Source organism: Rhinolophus sinicus, linkage group LG06 (assembly GCF_036562045.2).
Source record: "Rhinolophus sinicus isolate RSC01 linkage group LG06, ASM3656204v1, whole genome shotgun sequence".
NCBI lineage: Eukaryota > Metazoa > Chordata > Mammalia > Chiroptera > Rhinolophidae > Rhinolophus > Rhinolophus sinicus.
In genome coordinates, this window is record NC_133756.1 from 62,227,488 (window position 1) to 62,250,571 (window position 23,084).

General features: G+C 37.6%; 1 protein-coding gene across 1 annotated transcript in view; it reads right to left on the reverse strand.

The window, feature by feature from the left end:
* CAP2 (cyclase associated actin cytoskeleton regulatory protein 2) overlaps positions 1 to 23,084 on the reverse strand; it is a 142,421-nt gene that overhangs the window by 103,985 nt on the left and 15,352 nt on the right. The window contains exons 2-3 of the mRNA XM_019743010.2: positions 13,280 to 13,401; positions 10,003 to 10,103 (exon numbers count right to left, since the gene is read on the reverse strand). Coding sequence (XP_019598569.1) covers positions 10,003 to 10,103; positions 13,280 to 13,400 — 222 coding nt within the window. The 5' untranslated portion in view covers position 13,401. The remainder of the gene's footprint in view (positions 1 to 10,002; positions 10,104 to 13,279; positions 13,402 to 23,084) is intronic.

Below are 23,084 nucleotides of genomic sequence, written 5' to 3' on the forward strand. Positions count from 1 at the left end.
TAAGGGGGTTTCAAAAACAGAATGTGCAGAAAAGTTTGCAAAATCTATAATATAAATCCAATCACTGTAATTAAAATAAAACCAATATAGAACTCTTCCAAATAATTGTTACAATTTATATTTTAAAAGATCAAAAATTTGGAAGAGTTAAAATAGTATCTTTCAAGGCATGAGAATAGAAAAAAAGAAAACACTATTGTATGTTAAATCCATTTGCTTTTCTGACAGGTATGAATATTGGTACAAGTTTGAATTCTGAACAAAACCATTCTCCTAAATTAACTTCATTTTTAAATTCAATCATGTAGCTACCAAACACTTGGCAGATTGGCCCCTTTCCAAATCTGTAACTTGTTTTTCTAACACTTAAGGAATCTAAAGCATTTTATCCACATTTTAAACCTAATCCTTTGACTTAGGAAGCCAGAACTGCTTCATGGTTGATATATGTTGGGTCTACACAAGTAAATGATACTTGGCAGCTCTAAGACCACTCCAAAATATTAGAGACAAGAGGTACTCCTTATTCTAGAATGCACTGTGACACTAAGCATTGTGTTTTCACTTGTGTTATTTAAGCCATTCTCTTATCTAAATTGTCATGTATGTGTGTATGCCTTGTGTACCTAAGTAGGTAATATGTTCTTGAGGACTAGGCCAGTGGGTTCCTACATAGGAGGACCTTTATTACAACAGAAGCTCAGTAACTACTGCTTAATAATGAATGATTGCAAAGATTGGAAACCAGTGTGGTGTAGCAGAGAAACTGTGAGCTTTAGATATTCAGATAGGCCTAAGACAGAATCCAACTCTACCCCTTACTAGCTGCATGGCCCTACACAAGTTACCCAACTTTTCTTAGGTTTGGCCTCTTTGTCTTGAATGTTACCCACCTGAAGGGTTCTCTTAATGATCAAGCGAAGCCATGTTCGTGGCTAGCTGGCAAAGTGCCTGCCACATAGCGGGCCCTCAATAAATGCTAGTTTTCTTTCCCTTTCTTTACCACTGCCTCTCTTTCTAATATGGACAATGAAATTGAGGCAGGGAGTGAAATTGAAAGTTGATCTCTACTGATGAAAAAGTTTACCTATGAACTAGATTTTGTTCATTCATCAACCATGTCTACCCAACATCAATCCAACTACACTGAAATCTTACTATGAACACTCCACCCATGAATGGTCCTTTCTGAAACACAGGTTCCCCAACCCCCCATGAATTTCCAGGCAGCTTGGACCTCTGTCCACTAGGGGCGTCCTACAGCCAAGCTGTGTGGGATCAACACCCTCTGGTGCCTGCATTTTCTTACTTGTCTTTTGCTATTCAGCAAACTCCCTTCTAGGCAATACCTTGATTCCCAGATTTTTTTCTTAAAGTACCAAATATTCCTTCCCCTGTCTTCTGATTATAATAAACATACTTGTAAACAGTTTAAAAGACATAGATGTTTAGCAAGTAAAAACTTTCAGTAAGCTTTTACTAAAAATGACCCTAAAAATGATCATTGTCAGTTATTCGATGAATACTGTTCCAGACCTTATTTGTAGAAAGGATAATCTTTCTCAATGTACATATGACTTCTGCCCTCTCTTCTTTCAATTCTTGTTCAGTTATCCTTAGAAAATCTCTTTTCCTGCCTTCTTGTGTCCCGTTTGTGAATTTCAAAGTTATTCTTATAATCAAAGGAGTGTGATATACACTCATAAAGAAAAAGAAAAATCCTATGCTTGGTAGAAAAAGTAGAAAGTAATCAGGCCCAACATCAGCTGAAAATATGCATAATCTGAATAGAAATCCCCATCTATTTCTTTGTCTTTCTCTAATGAAACTCACATTCCCCCAGGTACCAGCATTCATAATAAATGACTATTTTTTCATTTAATGTTATTGTTTTTCAGCATCATTTAACTAAAAGCATAGTGGAAGGATGTTTTCCAGCATTTTGCATTAGACAAGTGCTGCTCAAAAAAACCTATGGTGAATATTTTTCGTTTTAATTTCTCATGTCACAGCCTAACCCTTTGGAAAATAAATTAACAAGCTTCACTAGAAACATGAAGTGAAAACCAGATACACAAAGCACAAGACCCAGTTTTTTTAATTACTAAATTTAACAGACTTAAAATCACTCTGTTGGATTATTATAAAAGTTTTCAAAGTCTTACAATTTCTGTACTTATCTTGTGGCAGACCATTAGCAAAAATTTTGTGAATTGCAGTGGTCTGTGTACTACACAAAGAGTAATGCTTTTCCATATCTTTGCATTAGGAACCAAACCACCCATCACTTACATTAGGTCTATGGACAGGTGTCTTCCAAGTTTCTAAGAACTAATTTACAAATGAACTTTGGGGTGGGAGTCCCCATTTAAAAGTTTGGGATTGTCTGCATTTGGTTATATTGAGACAATCTACTGAATTTTTCACTTTTCATCCAGATGTTTAAAATTATACAAATAAAGCTAAAGACTCTTGAAACTGGGGAGAGTTGATTATTGGAAATACACAGTGAAGTCCCAGACAAAAGTTTAATTTCCCAACTGGCCCTTTCAGACTCCAAAGTTATTTCTTGCCTAGTCACAATTATTTTGAATATTAATGATCAAAGAGGAAACTCAATCCAAACAAAAACACCACACAAAATTCTATTTCTTTTTAAAATGTGACCTTCAGTTTAAAATATTTATAGTAAAGTTCAGACAAATACCGTTTTAGATAGAGCTCATGGGATTTCTATTGGCAATGACTATGTTAACATATTGATACATTTTCATATCACTTATGGATTTTCATCTAGCTTTCTTAAGCTGCCTTAGAGCTCTAGTCTTTCAGTTGCTCACTTTCCTCAACTATAAAACAGGAATGAGAATGAAAGGAACAAGGGAGGTACTAGACAAATTGTCAGAGCTATGATAAATTCAGGACTCATTTATGTGTGTGTGTGATAAACAAAAATCCACAAAGTCTATATTTCTCCATATTTCACTTGTCAATTCATGACTTAAAATCTGGCCTTGATTTTTTTTTTTAACCACTAGTCTAGGATATTGCTTGATTCAAACTGTCAGCCATAGTACTTTCATCCATCCATTGATTCAATAATTCATTAAGGAGTTGATTCATTCATTTAAGCATTTATCTTCATTCATTCATTTAGCAAACATTTATTAATGACTTACTATGGGCACAGTGCTAAACACAGAGGGCCAGAAGGTATCAGCATCCTTCTGAATCTTGAAATAAACCCGAACACTCAACAGGTGGGCCCCAATAGATAAATCATACTACCTTTCCTGTATATTAATCTGTTTTAACTAAAGCAATCAAAAGTATCAGAATTCCAACTTTACTATTTAAAATACTTATTTTGCAAACTGTTTTCTGAAAAGGGAAGGATTTCTATTGCAAACGTATATGAATGACAAATTATAAATTCCTTGAATACTCTGTTTTCTTTCATGTTACCAAAACATCTTATATTTTATACAGTAAAAAGAGTTGGCTTATTATGTGTTATAAAATGTATAATATGATGTTTTAAAACTTATAGTTTTAAACCATAATCTAAACTGGAAATACAGCTGGAAAAAAATGCTAAAGATGAGAAAGCATATTTTGTACATGCCTAATGTACACAAACAAATCTGCAAATACATCTCCTACAATCAGAGTGACTCTTGGGACAGAGTGTCCATATATTCGACCAAACTGTTTTTTCTTATATACAGCTAATTAACAGCATAATGAGGAATTCTTAGGTGAGTGGTGCATATGTACGTTTGTGTGTGTGTGCGTGCATGTGTGTGTGTGTGTGTGTGTGTGTTTTGTGGGGATGGATGCATTGATAGAAATAACAAGATAATCTAAATGAATCAAGTCATTACTTTTGAACAAAGTAATGCTGAAACAGCCTCCAGGCAAACAATTAAGAAGTAATCCTGCAGTCTAAATAGAACACAACAACAAATGTTCAATTACTGGCATAGTCTTAGAAAGAAGGAAAGCTAGGAAAAAAAGAAACAGGCAAGGGAAAGGGAAAGGAGACACACATTGCAGTACTGGGCAGTGTGACTAAATTCTAACATGGGAAATAATCCTTTGAAAGGATATTTCTTGGGAGAAAAATCTTTGGAGAAAAGTTGCTGGTTACCCTCAGGAACTCATGACATGAACTGAGATGTAAATTCTTGCTATGCTTACATAGAGCAATACCATTTATATGAGACTCAAGAATCTAATTTTTCTCCAGATGCAGGCCAAGAGGTGCCAGCTGGTAGGTGACATGGCTTACTCCCAGCCACAGCAGACTGGGCATACTCAAAATGCATCCCTGTGTATTTTATCTCTTCCATTTTGCTTAATGCCAGTGAACAAAGAACAGAGAAGGAAAACCAGGACGGCTGTTCCATAGGTTTCCGTAGAATGTGTGCTTTAAGAAGCCGAAAGAAAAGCACTCAGACAAAAGTTTAGCAAAAACATAGTTACTGTCCAGGAAGAAAAAAAAGCAGGTATCATCTTAATCTGAGAGATTCATGGAACCTAATTCATTGTTTCAGCAAAATATTTTGGTGACGTATTTTATTTTTCATAGACCAAATGGGGGCAATCCTGGTGATTAGTGATGCCTGACGGCCCTTTAAGAGATGTTTAGATTCCAAGCCCAGTTTCTTATTAGCCTGTCCCCAAAGCTCTTAACGTGCTATGAAACTAGAATGCTCAAGGAAAGAGACAAGGATTATATGCTCTAAAAACAAACATCTTATGTAAAATAGTGGTCACAGGGGTGTCTGACTACAACCAATAACTTAGCAGGAGTGAGTCAAAGCATATGTTTATAGCAAAGTATTTGTTCAATGCTGAGAATAAAAATTCTACACATTCTTGGAAATAAATGATAACAGAGACTAATCTATCTGTGACCTTTCTGAATTCTGCAAATTTGGTGCCAACAGCTCAGTGAGTGATGACCAGGCTGACACAAGGCCAATGCGATGGGGCATAAGTGAAGACCCATGAGGGACACAGTTCATTTGTCCTGGAGGCCACCATTCTCCCTGTCCCTCAGCTCCCTCAGCCTTGCTCTAAGGAGACACACGAAAGGCACAAGTTACAGTGATGTTCCACGTTCTCCTCAGCCCTTGCTCCTGAACCAACCATCATAATGACCATTCCTTATACTGTGGAAATTTGGTAAGAGGAACGGTAACAGCTGTGGAGTGCAGAGGGCAGAAAGATGGTAGCAGGTAAGTGCCACTTGCTTCTCACTAGGGACTCAGTGATTGACAAAGGTGTTGGGAGACACAGCTGTCCAGCCAGTCAAAGCCAGGCGGTTCCTAATGTAATGGATTGACACTCTGGAAACAAGATTACTGGCTCTGCCATTAAGATATGGGGCTCCATTTAACACATCACCTAACTGCTCTAGTTTGCAGTTTCCTGCTCTGAAGAAAGGAGTAAAAGACAGGTAGGAGGGAAGGGAGGAAGGAAGACAAGAAAAGAAAATAGAAAAGGGATTGTATATTGGATGTATGATTTCTAAGGCATTTCCTTCTCTAATAATTCTGACTATCATAACTGGCTAAGACAGTAAGAAAGAAGATTCCCAATTTTAAAGCCTGTATAAAATCTTGAGGCAGAATTCTTTATATGAGCTTTTCTTTTTTATTTCTTGATCTCTGCCATTTGGAGAATGTCAAAGATGTACAGATCCTTTGGGCTTGAGACTGCCAAGGTATTCTATGTCTAATAAAAATAAATGTTCAAATTAAAACATTTAGTAGGAAACCAGAAATTAACGGTCGGGTCAACTGGGCTGAAGGGGAGTGGGGGAGTGAGGAGGAAGACCTGTGTAGAATGGGCTCTTTTGTTCAGTCAACCCCAAACTTGGGCTTCCCATCTTCCTTTTTTTTTTTGGCAGGGCATGAGGGTTCCTATGTAGTCCCAGATTATAAAACACCAAAAATACAAATGGTCACTTTTTAAAATGAGTACAAATTACTACGAAACCAAAGGAAGAATATGAATAGAATTAGCAAAATAAATGTGTATTTTTATATTATTTATTCCAGAGATAAGATTATTAATTATCCCAGATATAAGGTCCATGTAAAGGAAGAGGTGACAATTGTAAGACCAAGAAGGACAGACTCATGGAGGCCTCAAGGTCTTTTTAACTGAGGGAGTCTGATTTCCTTCTATATCATGGGAAAGAAGGATGATATTTTGTCTTTAGTGTTGTGTGTGTCCTTCTTCTGACATGTGTCCTTCTGCTTGCTTCACATGTTCAGATGATTGAGGTACTTTCCCTGGCATAGCTCAAGAGGCTTTTTATAAAGGTGATGATGCTGCCTTATTGCAAGTTCTTCGACTGGAAACCAAATCGCCCCTCATGTTTTAAGGCTGACACAGTGGCTGAGTCACTCAATCAGGCTGTGAGAGCCGGAAGGCCCTTCCAAGTGAGGCCGTCCAGCCTTACTACTGAGCAGGTTAAGGGACTAGCTCAAGGTCATGCTGTAAAAAGCAGAGCCAGCTCTAAAATCCAAGTACAAACTGCCAGTGCTAGTCAGCGGAAGATACTACTTGTTTTGTCACTCCTTGAACTCGTTATCCATCCAGCATGGTCTAAAATGAACAAAACATTTTGCAGATGGTTTAAATAAATGACAAAGACTAACGACATCTAGAATGCTGATGGTGACCCATTAAAAGTGCGGCTATGATAATTGTCTAAAAGGGTTCATCCTACATAAAGTCGGGAAACTCGATAGTGCAGTGCGATTAATCATACTATGCTAAGTGTGCAGACCTTTATTGCCCTTTTGTTCAAATGTGGTTCTGTCACTTTTATTAAACAATTAATAAAAGAGTGGTTTTTTAAATCATTTTAATCAAGAAAAAGAAATAAATGATGCAGACTTCTAGAAACAGTTCAAATTTAAATTCTATAAATCTCCAAAAAGGGTTCCAGTTAGGAAGAGCTATGTGATCTGCAGCTGCTTCATGACTGTCAAATCATTTAGAAATAGACCTGAAACTTAGTTCCATATGCCATGAAAAACAACAGGGCAGCTTTAAAAAAAACCAAAAACAATCACATTCATCCATCTAAGGATAAAGGGTGTCTGAGGAAGGGCTTGGTATTAACATAGGCCCAGTTTCTAGAGGATCCTTTCCTGTGATATTGAGGACTATATTTACTCTAAACATCTATTATAAAATTATGCATTGTTTGTACTTTCTTAAAAGGGGTGCAAGCTGTGTCATTGTTCCTTGGTTGAAGAGTAATTTAAATAAGCCCTTTGGTTTATGCTGCATACAAGAAGGCTTTACAAGATCTAATCTTTGCTAAACCTGTTATATTCTTCGGTTTAGCAGAGCTTCCTAATTGTAGCTATTAGTTCCACTTTTTTTGTGGTCTGTTCTGTCAATAGACTATTGAATGTTCAGTAAATTAAGCCCAACCAGCAGCCAACACATAGAGACAGACGTTAAATCATAGCTTGGCTGTCCTTATTCACTATTAGTATCTGTGAAATAGCTTTTAAGCACAGGGACAGGATTTAACATGATGCACATTTGTGTCATTCTCAAGTTTCCATACTGTACAATCAGGTATGTGAGGTTTTTCTTTTGTTTTTTGTTTTTTTCTAGGCAACAGGTGTGTTCTTGGAACAAAGTTCAACCCCCACTTCTGGCTTATGTGAGAGGCAGCAGCTGCAAGCTTAATGTCAATGACACATGGTTCTATAAGAGAGAAAAAATAAACTACTTGTTCAATGTATTAAAGTAATGGGCAGATGGATGATAGCTGCCTGCACTTTTTCTTTGTGTTGTAGAATCAGAGTCTAAACTTTCAGATGACAAGTGTTTTTCTCTCTTTTCTCTCTCTCTCTCTCTCTCTCTCTCTCTCTCTCTCTCTCTCCCTCCCTCCCACCCTCCTTCCTTCCTTCCTTCCTTCCTAAAAAAGTATTATGTATTTATTATTGAGAATATTGTTTAATTTGAGTCATATTGTTTTCAGGCTCATGAGTGGAGAGAAGAAAAAAACCTACTATAAATCATGCTGCACTTTATAACTCAATTTTGTTCTAAAAAGAATTTAAAGGAAATGTTTACTATGCAATTTGAAGAGATTTAGCATGCAATGTCTACAATTTTTAAAATAAAAAATTAAATATACTTATTTATAGGCTTCACTATTCTCTAGTAAAAAAAGTCTATATAGAATTTTGTGAGATATTACTAATAAGAGGCATACCTCAGAAGTACAATGTCAACATTAATTAATAGTAACAATAATGATACAATAATTATTGTGATTGTGATCAAGAGAGTAAATGTTCGTCAATCACTCAAGAATCTCTTTTAGTGTATTAGGATAATGTTCCATTTTATATGTTAGTTTTCAGGTACAATCATGCCTTAGAATATAAGAAGCTCAGCCACTATCTTACTATATATATGTTTTCTTATAAACAAAAACATTAAGCTCAAGAACAGACCAGAGTAATCACAGAGCTCTGTGATATATTTGAAGTGGACATGTCTTATTGCACAGATTTTTCTAGAACTCATGTATGTCAGAACTTGCCCCCTTTTGCCAGTGGGTATTTCAACAGGAATACTTAATAAAAATAGAGGTCATGAGAAGAATCTTCGTTTTTCTTGGATGTGGCAAACAAATTCGTTGCAAATATGATGAGATAAGCACCTATTTAATTACAATCCTGGAACCTTTGGTATAACTTGAGTCACCAGATCTGGAAGACTATGTTGCATATAATGTCTAGTTGGGGAAGGAGCAAGGAGAGAGAGAATACCTTTTTAAGTTTTTTTGTTAACCCCAAACCACAACATTATTCAAGAATCAGATTTTCTGTGAATCTATACTGAAAATGGTTTTGCCAGGGTTGTCTCATTGCTGAGAAATCTATAAGCAGATGGATTTGGAATTCAATCCTCTGCAAGAAACAAAGGCAAATGAAAAAGAACCTGGTGATAAACTTCTTTTAGGTTTTTAATGGGTTTGGCTATTATTATACATTAGATTTTCACTAAACATGTGCAAATAATGACTAGCCTTAGAGAGGATGCTAACATTTAAAAATGTGTAAAAGGTATCTAAAACTCAGCCACCATACTGTTCATCAGCTTATCGAAGGCCTGGATACTATTAAAGGTCTCTACCAATCCAGAGATTATCAAATTCTATTACTTTGCTTTCCCCCAAGCTGTACTTTAAAAAAAAACTGTGGTAAACTATACATAGTAAAAAATTGACCATCTTAACCATTTTTAAGTGTATGGTTCAGTAGTGTTAAGTATATTCACATTGTTGTGCAACAGATCTCCAGAATGTTTTCTGAAGTTTGGTTTGTATTGTAAAACTAAACCTCTATACCCATTAAACGAGTTCCCATTTCTCTCTCCCCACACCCTTGGCAACCACCATTGTGCTTTCTGTCTCTGTGAATTTGACTACTCTAGGTACCTCATATAAATGGAATCATACAGTATTTATCTTTTTGTGAGCAGCTTATTTCACTTAGTATAATATCCTCAAGGTTTATTCATATTGTAGCACGTATCAGAATTTTCTTCCTTTTCATTGCTGAATAATATTCGCTTACATATTAATGTGTATATGCTGTACTTTGCTTATCCATTCATCCGTCCACAGTCACTTGGATTGCTTCCATCTTTTGGCTATCATGAATAATGCTGCTCTGAGTATGGGTATACAAATATCTCTTCAAGATCCTGCTTTCAATTCTTTTGAGTATATATCCAGAAGGGAAATTGCTGGATTATATGATAATTCTGTCTCTAATTTTTTGAGGAACCACAATACTCTTCCATATTGGCTGTACCATTTTACATTCCCACCAGCAGTACACAGCGTCCCAATCTCTCAACATCCTTGCTAACCGTTGTTAATTTTTTTTTTTTTTTTTTAAATAGTAGTGATCCTTTTGATGGAAAACAAGGGAGGAAAGTACTCACATGAGTCTCCACATCACCAGCAAGGATTCTACTCTTCTTTAAAAACTCGGCCACCATACTTTTCATCAGCTTATCAAAGGCTTCCACTGAGGGTGCCACACCTTTGGGAAAAGAATATATTGTTATGCCCTGGTAATTTAATGAAAAGCACATGACTTGACCAAAGCCACATTCCAAATAAGAGGCAGATCCAAGAACGGAACCAAGTCTTATTAATCCAAAGCCAGTGTACTTTCTTCTATACTGACTGGAGCAGGTGCTATAAAAGCCTTGCAAACAGTTACCAATGTTATCCATGACAATGAAAAGGTAATAATGAACTCTGGGCAAGTAGGAAAAGAAAGCTGATGTCACACATTTTGTTCCTTCTTCACTTCCAGGGGGAGGAGAAGTGGCGATGGTGGGCACGAAAATGACTGCTGAGCTGATTGATGCAGATTAAGTTTTGATCTGCCAAATAACTATAAAAGCTGAGTGACAACGGGGATTGGTGTGCTCTGCATTTCTCTCCCTGCCTCTTACTTTACAAAAAAACTGTGTCTAAGTCCTGGACTTCACATCCCTAATATGGAGAAAGATAATACTGAAAAAACTCAGCACTACAGGTTCTTAACATCCAAGCCAAAACCTAGGACTCCACGCACACGAATGTGTAAGATAAAGCTTCCTTCCTTTTCCCTTTTTCCCAGTTGCACATTTCCATAAGCCCAAAGGGTGATGGATATAGTTGTTTACAGCTCTCTGTACATTGTCTAACTTCTGAGCAGGCTACTGAAGCTGAGTTATCCTAAAGTTCAAAATACAGTCTGTCCCAATTTCTAGAACATAGATTCCTTATGGATCCACTTGGAAACAGAGAAACCTGTTTGTTGCTGTGGGAGAGGCATGAGAGGTTTCTGCTGAGTATTTAAAGTGGAGGAAAGTTTAAGAAATGTGACGGAAGTTTCTACACAGCAGAAGGTATTAATATAATGGTAAAATGGAGTATTTTACAACTTCCTTTCATCAGTCAGCTCTGCTCACACCTCCTGGCAGCCTTTAAAGGCCTGTCTTTCACCCCTGCCTGCATCCTTTGAGCACCCCTCAATCAGAGCACTTGTGGCCCTGTATAGTAATGCATCAACACCAACGATTCTGGAGGAGTAAGACTGTGTAAAATTCATCTTTGATTTCCTCGCACCTAACGTAGTACTTGTCACTTGGCAGGCATGCACCAATATGTCTTCCACTGTTGGTCAAAACATACCTGATTGTCAGGGGAAAAATAAAACACATCAAAACACATCATAATACCAATATCATAAGAAGGCAGTTCTTTGATCTGCACATATTACGGATTTGTAATGGATTGGTTTCCTTCTAAAGTGTTTTTTTTTAAATAAAAAATAATTTTTAACTTGAACTATAGCATCATTGTAATGATGATATTTATATTTAAGGTGAGAGGTTGTCCTTAAGGATTTGTTAAAAAAGAATTTAGAAAATTACCAAAGCTTACTAATCAAGAAGAAATGGAAATTACATTGTTTAGGATTAGTTAAATGTTTTAAGGATGGCTATCATTCAGACGTTTTGCTAATTATCTTACTAATTATATTACTTCATTTCAAGTAGGATAACCAATTGCTTGTTTTAAAAGACATCATTTTAATAACTGGCTTGGGATGTTTTGCTATTTAAAAAAACAAGTTTAAATACTTAAGTAATATAATTATATGCCTTCCAATTTTGCTTAGGCTATTAGTTTTCCCACAATTTTTCTTTTTATAAAGAATATAAAATATGCAGCCTAGTTAGTTCTTTGAGTAAGTGAAGTTCAAATTATGGAGGGATTTTTGTCTTTATTCAACAACATTAAACAATCTCTTGGGAATTGGATATAACTTTATTTGTGGGCTTTTTATTTGTGGTTGGCAATCTTAGAGAAAGGTCTTTTTATTACTGGATGCCAAAGTCATAAGGAAACAAAGTTACAGAGGAGTAAAAAAATATTTTCTTACAAATAAGGTTTACTGAATCTCATAGACCAACTATATAGTTAAAAAAAAAAAAAAGAGGCTTAAAGTGAAATCATAGATGTGTCTCAATTGATGCGGAAAAAACTTACAGGCCCCCGGCAGCCTTCTTTTAAACATCCGCTTTCAATTCATTCAAAGCATTTTAATTTTCATTGTGTTCAGGGGGGAAAAAAAGAAAAAACCAGCCTGTGAATTTGTGCGCACACAGTAATTTTTGTCCCAGGGCATGTAATACAAGGCACTGCTCCAAATACGCCTGAAATTCTAGAAGTACCAATGTGGATTTTGCCTGGTAAAAGCTTTGTTTGAAACCCTCTCTTCCCCAAGGCTTTTCTTAGCCCCCAAAAGTCTGACAGTTTTCAAAATGGGTCAGATAAGGAGGAAATGTATGTGAGACAAGAAGAAAGTTGCCAGATTAAATACAGTTAGCCCAGTTAAATTTGAATTTAAAATAAACAATGAATAAATTTTTAGAATAAGTGTGTACCTTTCCATATAGCCCATGCAGTATTTGGAACACATTTAGACCAAAAAAAAGTAATTTATCTGAAATTCAAATTTGACTGGGTGTCCTGTATTTTTATTTGCTAAATCTGCAACCTTAGACTAGAAGACATTGGAAAAATTACTGTAGGTAACTTAGAGAGTTTGTAATACATGGAATCCTTTTAAAGAAATAATTAACTTCTTATGTTTGCTCATATAATTTTTAAAATCTTTTTTTAAGTGTGGTATTACCATATAATTTTAAAAGCATATTTGGTAAGGAACAGGCAAAGGTAAAACAACGTGATGCGATCATGTCTCATCAAAGTCATACTTGGATTCACATCAGGCTCGCTCGCTTTAAAACGGCAGTTCTTCAATTTAATGACTTGTTCTCTTTAAAATTAAAATCTACAGACTGATAATTCCTTCCAATTTACATTCTAACTGAGAACATTAGTTTCTTTTTGATAACTACTTAGATAATATATTTAGTCATTGAGGGTGGAACAGCAGTATAAACACTAAAATGAAAGAATCATGGTATTTGGCACATGGATTACACTCTTAACAGGCAGAGAGACTGGTAATTTTCATGGATTGTGGGTTGAAACTTTTCTTCCCTTTCTCTTTTTCAGGGATCTCTTGCATCTGGTTAATGTCATGGTCACATATAAAGGAAGGGGTAGGGAAGTTGAGAGAAATATTCCTTGAGAGCTAAATGCTGGGGACACAACTAAGTGACCAGTGATGAAAACAGGTTGCGGCCCTACCTCCATTGACACCGTTCATTTCCCCACAGTCCCCAGGAGACCGGTGTGACGCTGCAGACAGCAACTCCAGGCGGCCGACTGCCCGCTCCAGTCTTTCCATCAGCCCCTGCATCTCTGCCATTCTAGAAGAACAGGGGCACAAAGGCAGGCCATGTGAGTGTCAGGCAGGATTAGCAAGATGACACCACCATCAAACTTATCAGCGGCAAGAAGGAAAGCAAAAATTACACGACAGGGCTGTAATTACCTAGAGCAGGGGTGTCCAAACTGCGGCCCGCGGGCCAACTGCGGCCTGCGGTCCATTGTTAATTGGCCTGCAGCAAATTCCAAAAATATGTTTAGTTTACTTAAATAAACCAGGTGAGGCAATATGTACTTCACCTCGAGTGAGTGGCCTGGCTGTTTGTGTATTTTACCGCATATGGCCCTCGGTGAAAACCGTTGAAAAAAGTTTGGACACCCCTGACCTAGAGAGTATTTCTACCAATCAGGAAAATATGTGAAAATAACAAATTTTTAGCTTATTTTCTATTCAATGACTTTTACAAGTCCCATATGCAATACACAAATATTCACTCTCTTTATATCATTATCCAGTGTCTCAATGGGTGCTCTTTGGGCTTTGACACAGTCTATGTCTAGCATTTACTTAAAAGCCCAGGAACATATATCTCACAATTAATGTTGCCAACTCTTACCCCACTAAATGGTGGGAGTATATTTTAACTATTTCCGATAATTATTTCTGTTAAAGTATCATTCTCCAGGGGACACTAAACCCACTGATAATCCTTGTTTACTCGGTTACCTGAATGCAAACAGCCCAGCACAGAATTATGAGCTTGTGAAACTGTGTAACATTTAGCAGCCTGACAAGGCCATCACCTCCAGAGTGAACTGTCTTGAACTTATTAGTTTGTTTCTGTGTTTCTGTTGCTGAATTATTTTAAATAACAATTATTCTGGATGGTAGATATTTTCATTTAAAATAGTAAAAGTGGTTATGTCCCTTCACTGCTGGTTATTTTTCGATAAACTTAGTTTCACGTGGGATGGATTTTGGACAGAGTGATCTTCAGTCACCCAACACTCATGGCTGGGATAAACCGGGTTGGAAGTGGAGTAAGGATTTGGGGATAAAAGTGGGACTGAGTATCTTTCCTGCTTCCAAACAGATCTTAGATAGCTACACAAGATAAGTACCTTAAACTTATTGGCCCTGGAATGTGATGTTATTAAGGGAACCCATTCTCATTTGGCCAGGTGCATGAGGTCCAGCTGATAGGTACCATAACTCTGACTGTACCAACCTATGACTGCTCTTGGCAAAAATCAGGCTGCTGCCCCAAAGAGAGTAAAACAGGCCTCACCTCAGTGTCTGTACTTCCCACTCTTATGAACTTTCCAAGCATCATCCTGAGCCACAGAGGACTGGCATGCTTCTGCATCAGAGACAACACTGCCCCAGAGCCTGGGTAAATTTTATTGCTCTAAGATGTGTGACTATTTTCTGTTTCTGCTAGGAAGCAGGGAATGCATTTCTCTTTTGTATTTTGTAGTCCATTAGTTTTGAGCTTAAATGTAATGATGACTTGCTACTGCCTTTTTTAAAAGCAAGGTTATACTTATCAAAACATGTGGATTGCTCTGTAATTCTGCATCCAAATGTCAGATGGTCACCGACACGGATGGGGGAGTTCACTGTCTATTTTGGAAAGTCATCTCCTCTAAAACTGCCAGCAGCTACTCTTTCAAAATATGGGGCAGTATTTTCTGCACGGCTGAAATCAGCATCTAATCCCAAGGAGATTCAAAATTAGAAATTTCTCATCTATTCTTTTCCTCTTAACATCAGAGTTTCTGCTTTCATAGCAATTGGAAAAAAAAAGGAAGCAAAATTAATTGAATCCATTACGTAACCTTGTAAGGGAACTGGGTATCCTATACGTGGGTAAAGGCCATTTGAGAAATGATAAAGGCCCCTCAAATCTTTTAATAGTTGCCCATCTGTTCAGTTATCTATGTTCCCTGTTACTCAACTTGCCAAATGTTACCACCATAGACCTAGCTCATGTTAGGAAAAAAATGTGTTTGCTTTGTTAGCAAACTGCCCATCCCCCAACAGAAAAGCACCAACTACCTCCAGCAGCTCCAAAGCTGTTTCAGGAAGGCCTGTTACATTTCACATGGAGGACTCCTGTCCCTGACTGTGGCTTAATCAGCCTCCCGGACAAGACCCAAATGCACACTATCTAATAGTGCTCCATATGTTGAAAGACAACAGGAGTTAGACCGTAAACTGCAGGGCTGGGCAGATTGGTGTGGAATGCAGTCTAAAAGTGAATCAGATGTCACTTCATATAAAATCACCATGAACTGACGTCTTGCCACAGCCTCTTAAGAGGTCAAAATATAGCTCATTCAAAGAAGCTGGAAAGATGCCCCTGGGTTTAAAATTTTAGAATAGTTTCTAGGAGAAATGAAAGAACAAATAAAGAATACACCAAGATACCAAAAATATACATGTTAGTATTCCCAGGGAAAATGACAGGGCCCAAGATGGCTGTGTCCTCTTCTCCCAAAAAACACACACACACACACACACACACACACACACACACACACGCACACACACACACTTCTCCCCACATGTGCCCTCAGCTGCTGTCCTGGCTCTCAAGAATGAAGAAAGAACGGAGCTTCAGATTTTCCAAATTCTTCCCAGGAAGTTCCAATTGCCGTGGTTATTCAAAATGGATTTAGCCAAGTGTTGATAAAGAGGTGGGGGCCAGAAATGAAGAATTAGACTGAGGAAATGGATAGAGCAGGCAAAGCAAATGCAGATAGCAAGGTCAGGGTAAGGAATGAATCAGGGCCAGGTGGGCAGACAGATGAGTTTGGATCAGGAAGCCAGTGGAGGAGGGAAAAATGGCAAGATGGCCAGACATAAAACGTTCTAAGAATCAGATGAGAAGCAAAGAGAAGCCAGATAAACATATGGAAATCAAGAGACTGGGTTAGATGATGCAGCTCAAACTTGGCCTTTAGATTTTTCTAGTAATTCTACTCAAGAAGAAGCCAACTTTGAGTTGAGGTTCCCTATAACCTACAGCTTATACAACATAAACGCCAACATTTGTCCAGAGTGTGAGGGTGGGTGGAAAGAAAAAGGTGGAAGAACGCAGAATTTCACAACTTTCTCTTTTTAATGTTTTAGGAAACAATACTTGAGGTTAATCTTAATTCCTTGTTTTGCATTAATTTTTGAGTATTCTCTTCTGAGTTTCTTTATAATGGGAAGTATAACTCATCCTTGTTTGTCTTTTTTTTTTTCTTACTTGAATTTCCCCCTCAGTTTTCCTTTTTCAAAGTTTAATTTTTATCAAAGCCAAACACTCACAGAATACAAAGGGCCAACAAATCTAAAAGGCTTGTGATAAAAACACAACAGTCCTGTGACTGTCCTCTTCCATTCCTTGGCTTGAAAGTCAACCATTTTCAATTATTTTAGCTGTTTCTTTTAGTAATTACCTCCCTATCTCTAAATAACATGGTAATACCTCTATGTCTTGTTTGTTTTCTTTAGTTTTAGGTATTGAGTTTCCATCCAAAACAGGAGGGTTCACCTTTTTCTTGCCCCATCCCCACTAGCACATACATGCATTATTTCCTTTTATATCATCCTCCCAATAATGTTATACCACAATTTTTGTGTAACCAATAATCAGTATTAACACAATGATGACTCTTCACAGCTGAGTCATGAGGTATACTAAAATTATGTTTTGCACAACCTGTTTTCCTAGAGCGATATTCTTCAGCCTCTCCGTTTTCTATATACTTAAAAATTACTTATCGCCAGACTCTTCCCAAGTTGTGTAAGTCTTCTTTCCCTAGGGCCAAACACATCTGGAATTCTATTAGTTTTAGCTTCTCAGAGGTATCTCTTCTGGAGAATAACTCTGATTGCATGATTCCTCCGTAGGCCTGCTGCACATCTGTAACCTGCGATCTGCCTTCTTCTTCACTGAAGAGGAATAGAGAATCATCATTCTAGGGATTTCTCTCCCCTGTCCCCGTATGTGGTATGAACTCTTTCCTGGACTCTATAGCCTCCTCTTTGTTGGTGTACTTCCTTAATTGGAAAGAGCATTATCTTCTTTAAAAAGGTACATGAAAGGTCGACTTTTTTGAGACCTTGCATGTCTGAAAATATCTCTGTTTTGCTCTCACACTTACTTGATAGGTGGCTTGGCTGAGTATAGCATTCCAGGCTAGAAAATTTCCTCAGAATTTAAAGACATTGCTCCATTGTCTTCTAGCTTTCTAGGTTGCTGTTGAGCAGTCCAAAGCCATTCTGATTCTTCATCCTTTGGATGTAACCTGTGTTTTCCTCTCTAGAGGAAGTTTTGTGATCTCTTTGCCCCGAGTATTTTGAACTTTCATGAAGATATATTAGCTTGCTGATCAAATATTTTCTTTACAAATAATTTTCAAGAGGTGTAGAAAAGATAGGAAAACAGGCATTGCCTATTATTTGTCTCTGGGTGAGTTTATAAAGCAAAGTTTTGTGTTTTTTTCTCAAATAAGGAAGTTAGCATTCTTAATATTCTTAATATTTAAGCAATTCAAATCTCTTACACACAATTGCCTACATTCACAAATACTTCACACATTACAACAAGTGAGCCAGTCAGTATTGTCTCATCTACTGTCTTGGAATAGTATGGTGTTAGAGAAACATTTTCTGAAGAGAAAAGATAGCTATCATTGTTTAAAAGTTCTTTTTGTTTTTATTTCACTGGTCATCTCATAGAACCCATCATCAAAGTACAGATATTTAGTTCCTAAGACTGTCCAATGTTGTGTACAGTGTTATACCAATAGTATTATGACTACGCCTAAAGCACCAAGTGAGATAGAACGTCTAACCTTCTCACAGCAGTTTCCAGAAAAGGAGATTTCCCCACACTTTCAAACATTTTATAAGGTCTCAATTGTTTTGCCCACATTTAACTAGGGCAGTTGGAATCACTAGCTGGGGAACTTTAGGAAAAGAGCTTAATTTTGCTTTGCTTTAGTAACTACCTGTGCATAGGGTTGCTAGAATATGCATGTGAAGGCCTACAAAGTCTGGCACATGGTCAGGGATAAACACGTTAGCTACTGTTATGAAGACATCCTATCTCATTTTGCTTTCCAGGGAAATAGTTAGATCTACATACCACTACACCAAATTTTCGTGTATTTGAAATGTTCAGCAATCATCTAGAATATCTGGCCAATGGAAATGATTAGCTGAAAATTTTAGGTTAGTATATTTATTATTATTATTTTAAACATTTCATTGCCCTCTGTGCATGTACTTATTCCTCCAACATTTCTAACAGAGGTTTTCTCAAATCCATTGGTAATGGTTACCATTAAATGAAAATTTTGCTAGGTAATTAGTAGTTTTTTTAATCACATATTTTCCCCCAGAGCTTTTTATAATGACTCTTTTGCTTGTAAACAGTCCTCTGCAAAGGACACAAGCACAATTTCTGTGGAATCATTTTTGGAAAATAACACTCCTTCATACCTCATTTTTTTTTTTTTTTCACTCAAACCATCTTATGCTCAGTGGTAAGTGGTCTACGAAAGACCTAACTACTCAGTTTAACTAGTTATAAAAAGCAGCTTTGATAGCTGCTTTGAAAGTTGACACCCCATGGTCCAGAGTAAGTGGTGATAAGCCCAGAATAACAGCCTATTTGTCTGTATTACATTCTTGGTATCTGTAAGACATACTGTCCAGTTAAAATACTTCCTTGTGTTAACTTTTCTGCTAGCACATGGCACACCTTGCCTCCTAAGGAGACCAGTCCAAGCTTTCCATGAGCTTATACTCTTCTTTAGGTCTCCCACTGAGTCTACATGCTGCCACGTACATGGAGAATTCTATAAATACTTTTTGATTGACTAATTAATTGGCTACCACTCACTGCCTTTCCCTCTCCTACCCACGCACTGGCACAATCCCAGATCAGGCGGAAAGCCAGATTTTCATAGGAGAAATTTCCATTTAAAAGAAGATACCAGCTTTGTTTTTCCCACTGAAAACCACAGTGGCTTCCTCCCGTGATTTAAAACAGCGTACTTGCTGCCTCTAAGGTGAACCTGTGGGTTTTCCATAGCTCCTACTTCTTTGGGATTTCAAAATTTTAAAAAGTCCATCTTATGCAAAGGGTTTTATAAATTCCTCATAGCAAGTTCATAAAACAAGGCAACTTTGACAACTTTTTCAAGTTAATACAAGGGCTGGGTGTTCGGGGTGTCAGGGTTGCTACCGTGTTTCCTGAAAATAAGACCTAGCCGGACCATCAGCTCTAATGCGTCTTTTGGAGCAAAAATTAATATAATACCTGGTATTATATTATACCCGGTCTTATAGTAAGACCAGGTTTTATATTAATTTTTGCTCCAAAAGACACATTAGAACTGATGGTCCGGCTAGGTCTTATTTTTGGGGAAACATGGTAGTTTAAAGCACTCCTCATGAGGCCAGTGGTGCAGAAACAACTGTGGTGTCAATTTCTCCTGATTTATAAGGGAGACCAGGTCCAATGGATTTCAAAGATCATGAGCAGACGATTAAATTGACTATAGACTTGAAGTAATAGTAAGGTAATTGAAGACTTTCAAACCTGTTCTCAGCCTGGCTTTCAAACCTGGGCAGCTGGCTTATAGGTGAGCTCTCTGCAAACAATAAATTCGCCATAGACTACTTTCTCTATAATTCCACCCCAATTCAAAAATTTTGTTAAACTACCATCATCAAATCAGGCTGTCCTAGCTTGTTAAATGCTCTTTACCATGACTATATCAATTACCTTCCTTCCTTTCGGGAAGCTACCATTCACTAAGGGAAGTGATCTTGTGATTCACTATTACTAATTGGAGTAATGATATTTTTCAAGAAACAAACCATAGTATTTTATTCATTCATTCAGTGACTGGCTCACTTGTTTCATTCACTCAGTTAGTTCCCACGATTTGCTAAGCACAGTGCTCATATCTAGAAAATTAAGAGAGATTAAAATATATTTCCTGCCTACTGTAGTGGGCGGGGCTGGAAGCAGACCCTGCTCAATCAAGCCAGGAAGTTGTTTCACTAAGATACTTTCACGTTGCCAAGGTGCCGCCTTCATATCTTTCGCTTACTCTCCTATAGAGCATTTCTGGAGCCAGTTTCTAACCAAATAGCAAACAAACAAACAAACAAAACCACACCACTATTTTTTATTGCAAAGGAGTTCCAAAAGTTGCTCAGAGTGTTGAAACACTGTAATCAGAATGTAAGAGATCAGAGAGTTACAGAAGCAAAAGAACGCCTTAAATTTTTCACAAAACCGGGGAAAACATATATAAGATCCTGATTAGTTGACTGATTCCTCTAAAGCCTCTGGTAATATGCCACTGCAGAGAAAAAAAGCAAATTCTTCAGCTTGGTTTTCAAAAGGACCTCACCCAGCCCTCTATACCTCACCAGTCTCCTGAGATCCAATCACAAGGGTGACTTGCCCCTTCCCATATATGCCCCTTGACTCCAATCTGTCTTCTGTGCTATGGTTCTGCAGCTTCTACTGCTTCAAAGGTCCTTCCCAGCACCGCTGCGCCCATTCTCCAAATCCCAATTCCTATGAGAGGTCATCAAGTGCGCCAAAAATCAGAGGTAACTTGCCTTGAAGTATTTATTTCCTTTCATCTCCATCAAATACAGACTAGACTATAGAAAGTAAAATAAACAACCACATATAGAAGTTACCTCCCATCCCATGTGCCCTCTGTACTCTAGCGGTACCACTCCTTAGAACCACCCCTGATCAGTCTTGTAACATAAATATTTATTCTCTAGGTTACAATCTCTGAAGAAGCTAAGGCTCATAATTTGATGTAATGGAAAAAGCATTTTTGGCATCAGAGAACATTAATTTGAGACCCTGTCCCTTAATTGACAACCACACGAGTGACTCTGGGCAGATTACTTAACCTGTCTCATTCTCGGTTTCTCACTTTCAATACACGAACTCATTCCTTTCTCATTCACTGACTTAAGAAAATTGTATAAGAATATGTTTGAGCTGTGCTCTGTGCTGGCTGTTGGGGCTATAGCGGTGGATGAGACATATACCCTGTCTCCAAGGCACCATGATTTCCTCAAGGAATGGACAGTTTGGCTGTTAGAACAGGACAGCACTCCAGGCCACCAGGCCACAGGGAACTGGGTTGTTTCAGCAGGAAAGAGCCGGTGGGAACTGAGACCATGGGCGAATCTAAGTATATCTCGAAGGCTGGCTCTGTGCCCTGACTTGGCGTAGTGGCACTGGGTAAGGACCAAGCCATAAAATCATAGACTCTGAATGCTGAGTGGGACCAGGACAGACCCCTATTCCATTCACTTATCATGAAGTGGGAATTCCCTTAGTTAAATGTGAGGCAAGAACTCTTTAGGGAAAAGGAATGACCTCCCCAAACTCCTCTATAACCCTTTCTAGGCTCCAGTGCTATTGGGGAAGCTCTTTCTATTCCTGTGTTCCCACACTGCCCTCCTGCTGTTGTTCAGGCCATGGAGGAGGTAGAGGTCAAAGAGGTGCTTCTAGAAGCTCCCCAAGGGTCACATCCTGACACTGAGAGAAGAAGATCCCTCTGGCCAGCTACCACAGCCTGGACAGGGTTTTCATGGACCTTTTTTGACTCTCCATAAAGTCAAAGTATTGTTTTCCTTGTATCCAAAATATATAAAGAACTCTTAAACTCAATAATAAGAAGACAAATACTCCAATGTAAAAATGGGCAAAATATTTGAATAGCTATTTTTCTAAAGAAGATATGCAAATAGCCACAGTACATGCAAAGATACTCAATATCAATAGTCATTAGTGAAATACAAATTAACACAAGACACCAGTTCACACCCACTAGCATGGCTATAACCAAAAAGAGATAGTAACAAGTGCTGGTGAGGCTATAAATGATTATACTTCTACATTGCTTGTGGGAATGTAAAATGGTGCTGCTGCTATGGAAAACAGTTTGGAAGTTTCTTAAAAAGTTAAACATATATTTGCCATGTGACCCAGCCATTCCACTAATAGTTATCTACTCAAGAGAAACAAAAACATAACATGTACACACACAAAAAATTTGTATACAAATGTTCATAGCAACATCGTTCATAATAGCCAAAAGGAAGGAAGGAAGGAAGGAAGGAAGGAAGGAAGGAAGGAAGGAAGGAAGGAAGGAAGGAAGGAAGAAAACAACCTAAATGTCCATCAATTGATGAATGGAAAAATGATATGTTGTATATCTATACAATGGAATATTATTTGGCAGTAAAGAGGAGTGAAGAACTGATATATGCTACAACATGAATGAACCTCCAAACCATTAGGCTATGTGAAAGAGCCACTGAAAGAGCCAGCAGACCATGTGTTGTACAATTCCATTTATATAAATATCCAGAAAAAGCAAATCTATAGAGACAGAAAGTAGATTAGTGGTTGCCTAGGGCTATGGGATAGGAATGGGGAGTGACTGTAAATGGGCACAAAGTTTCTATTTGGAGCTATGAAAAGGATTTAAAATAGGATTGTGGTGGCAGTTGCACGATGCTGTATGTGTACTAATAATTACTGAGTTGTGCCCTTAAAATGGGTGAATTTTATGGTATGCAAAATCATAGCTCAATAAAGCTTTTAAAAAACTAACAAACAAATATTAGGTTGGTGCAAAAGTAATTGTGGTTTTTGCAATTATTTTTAAC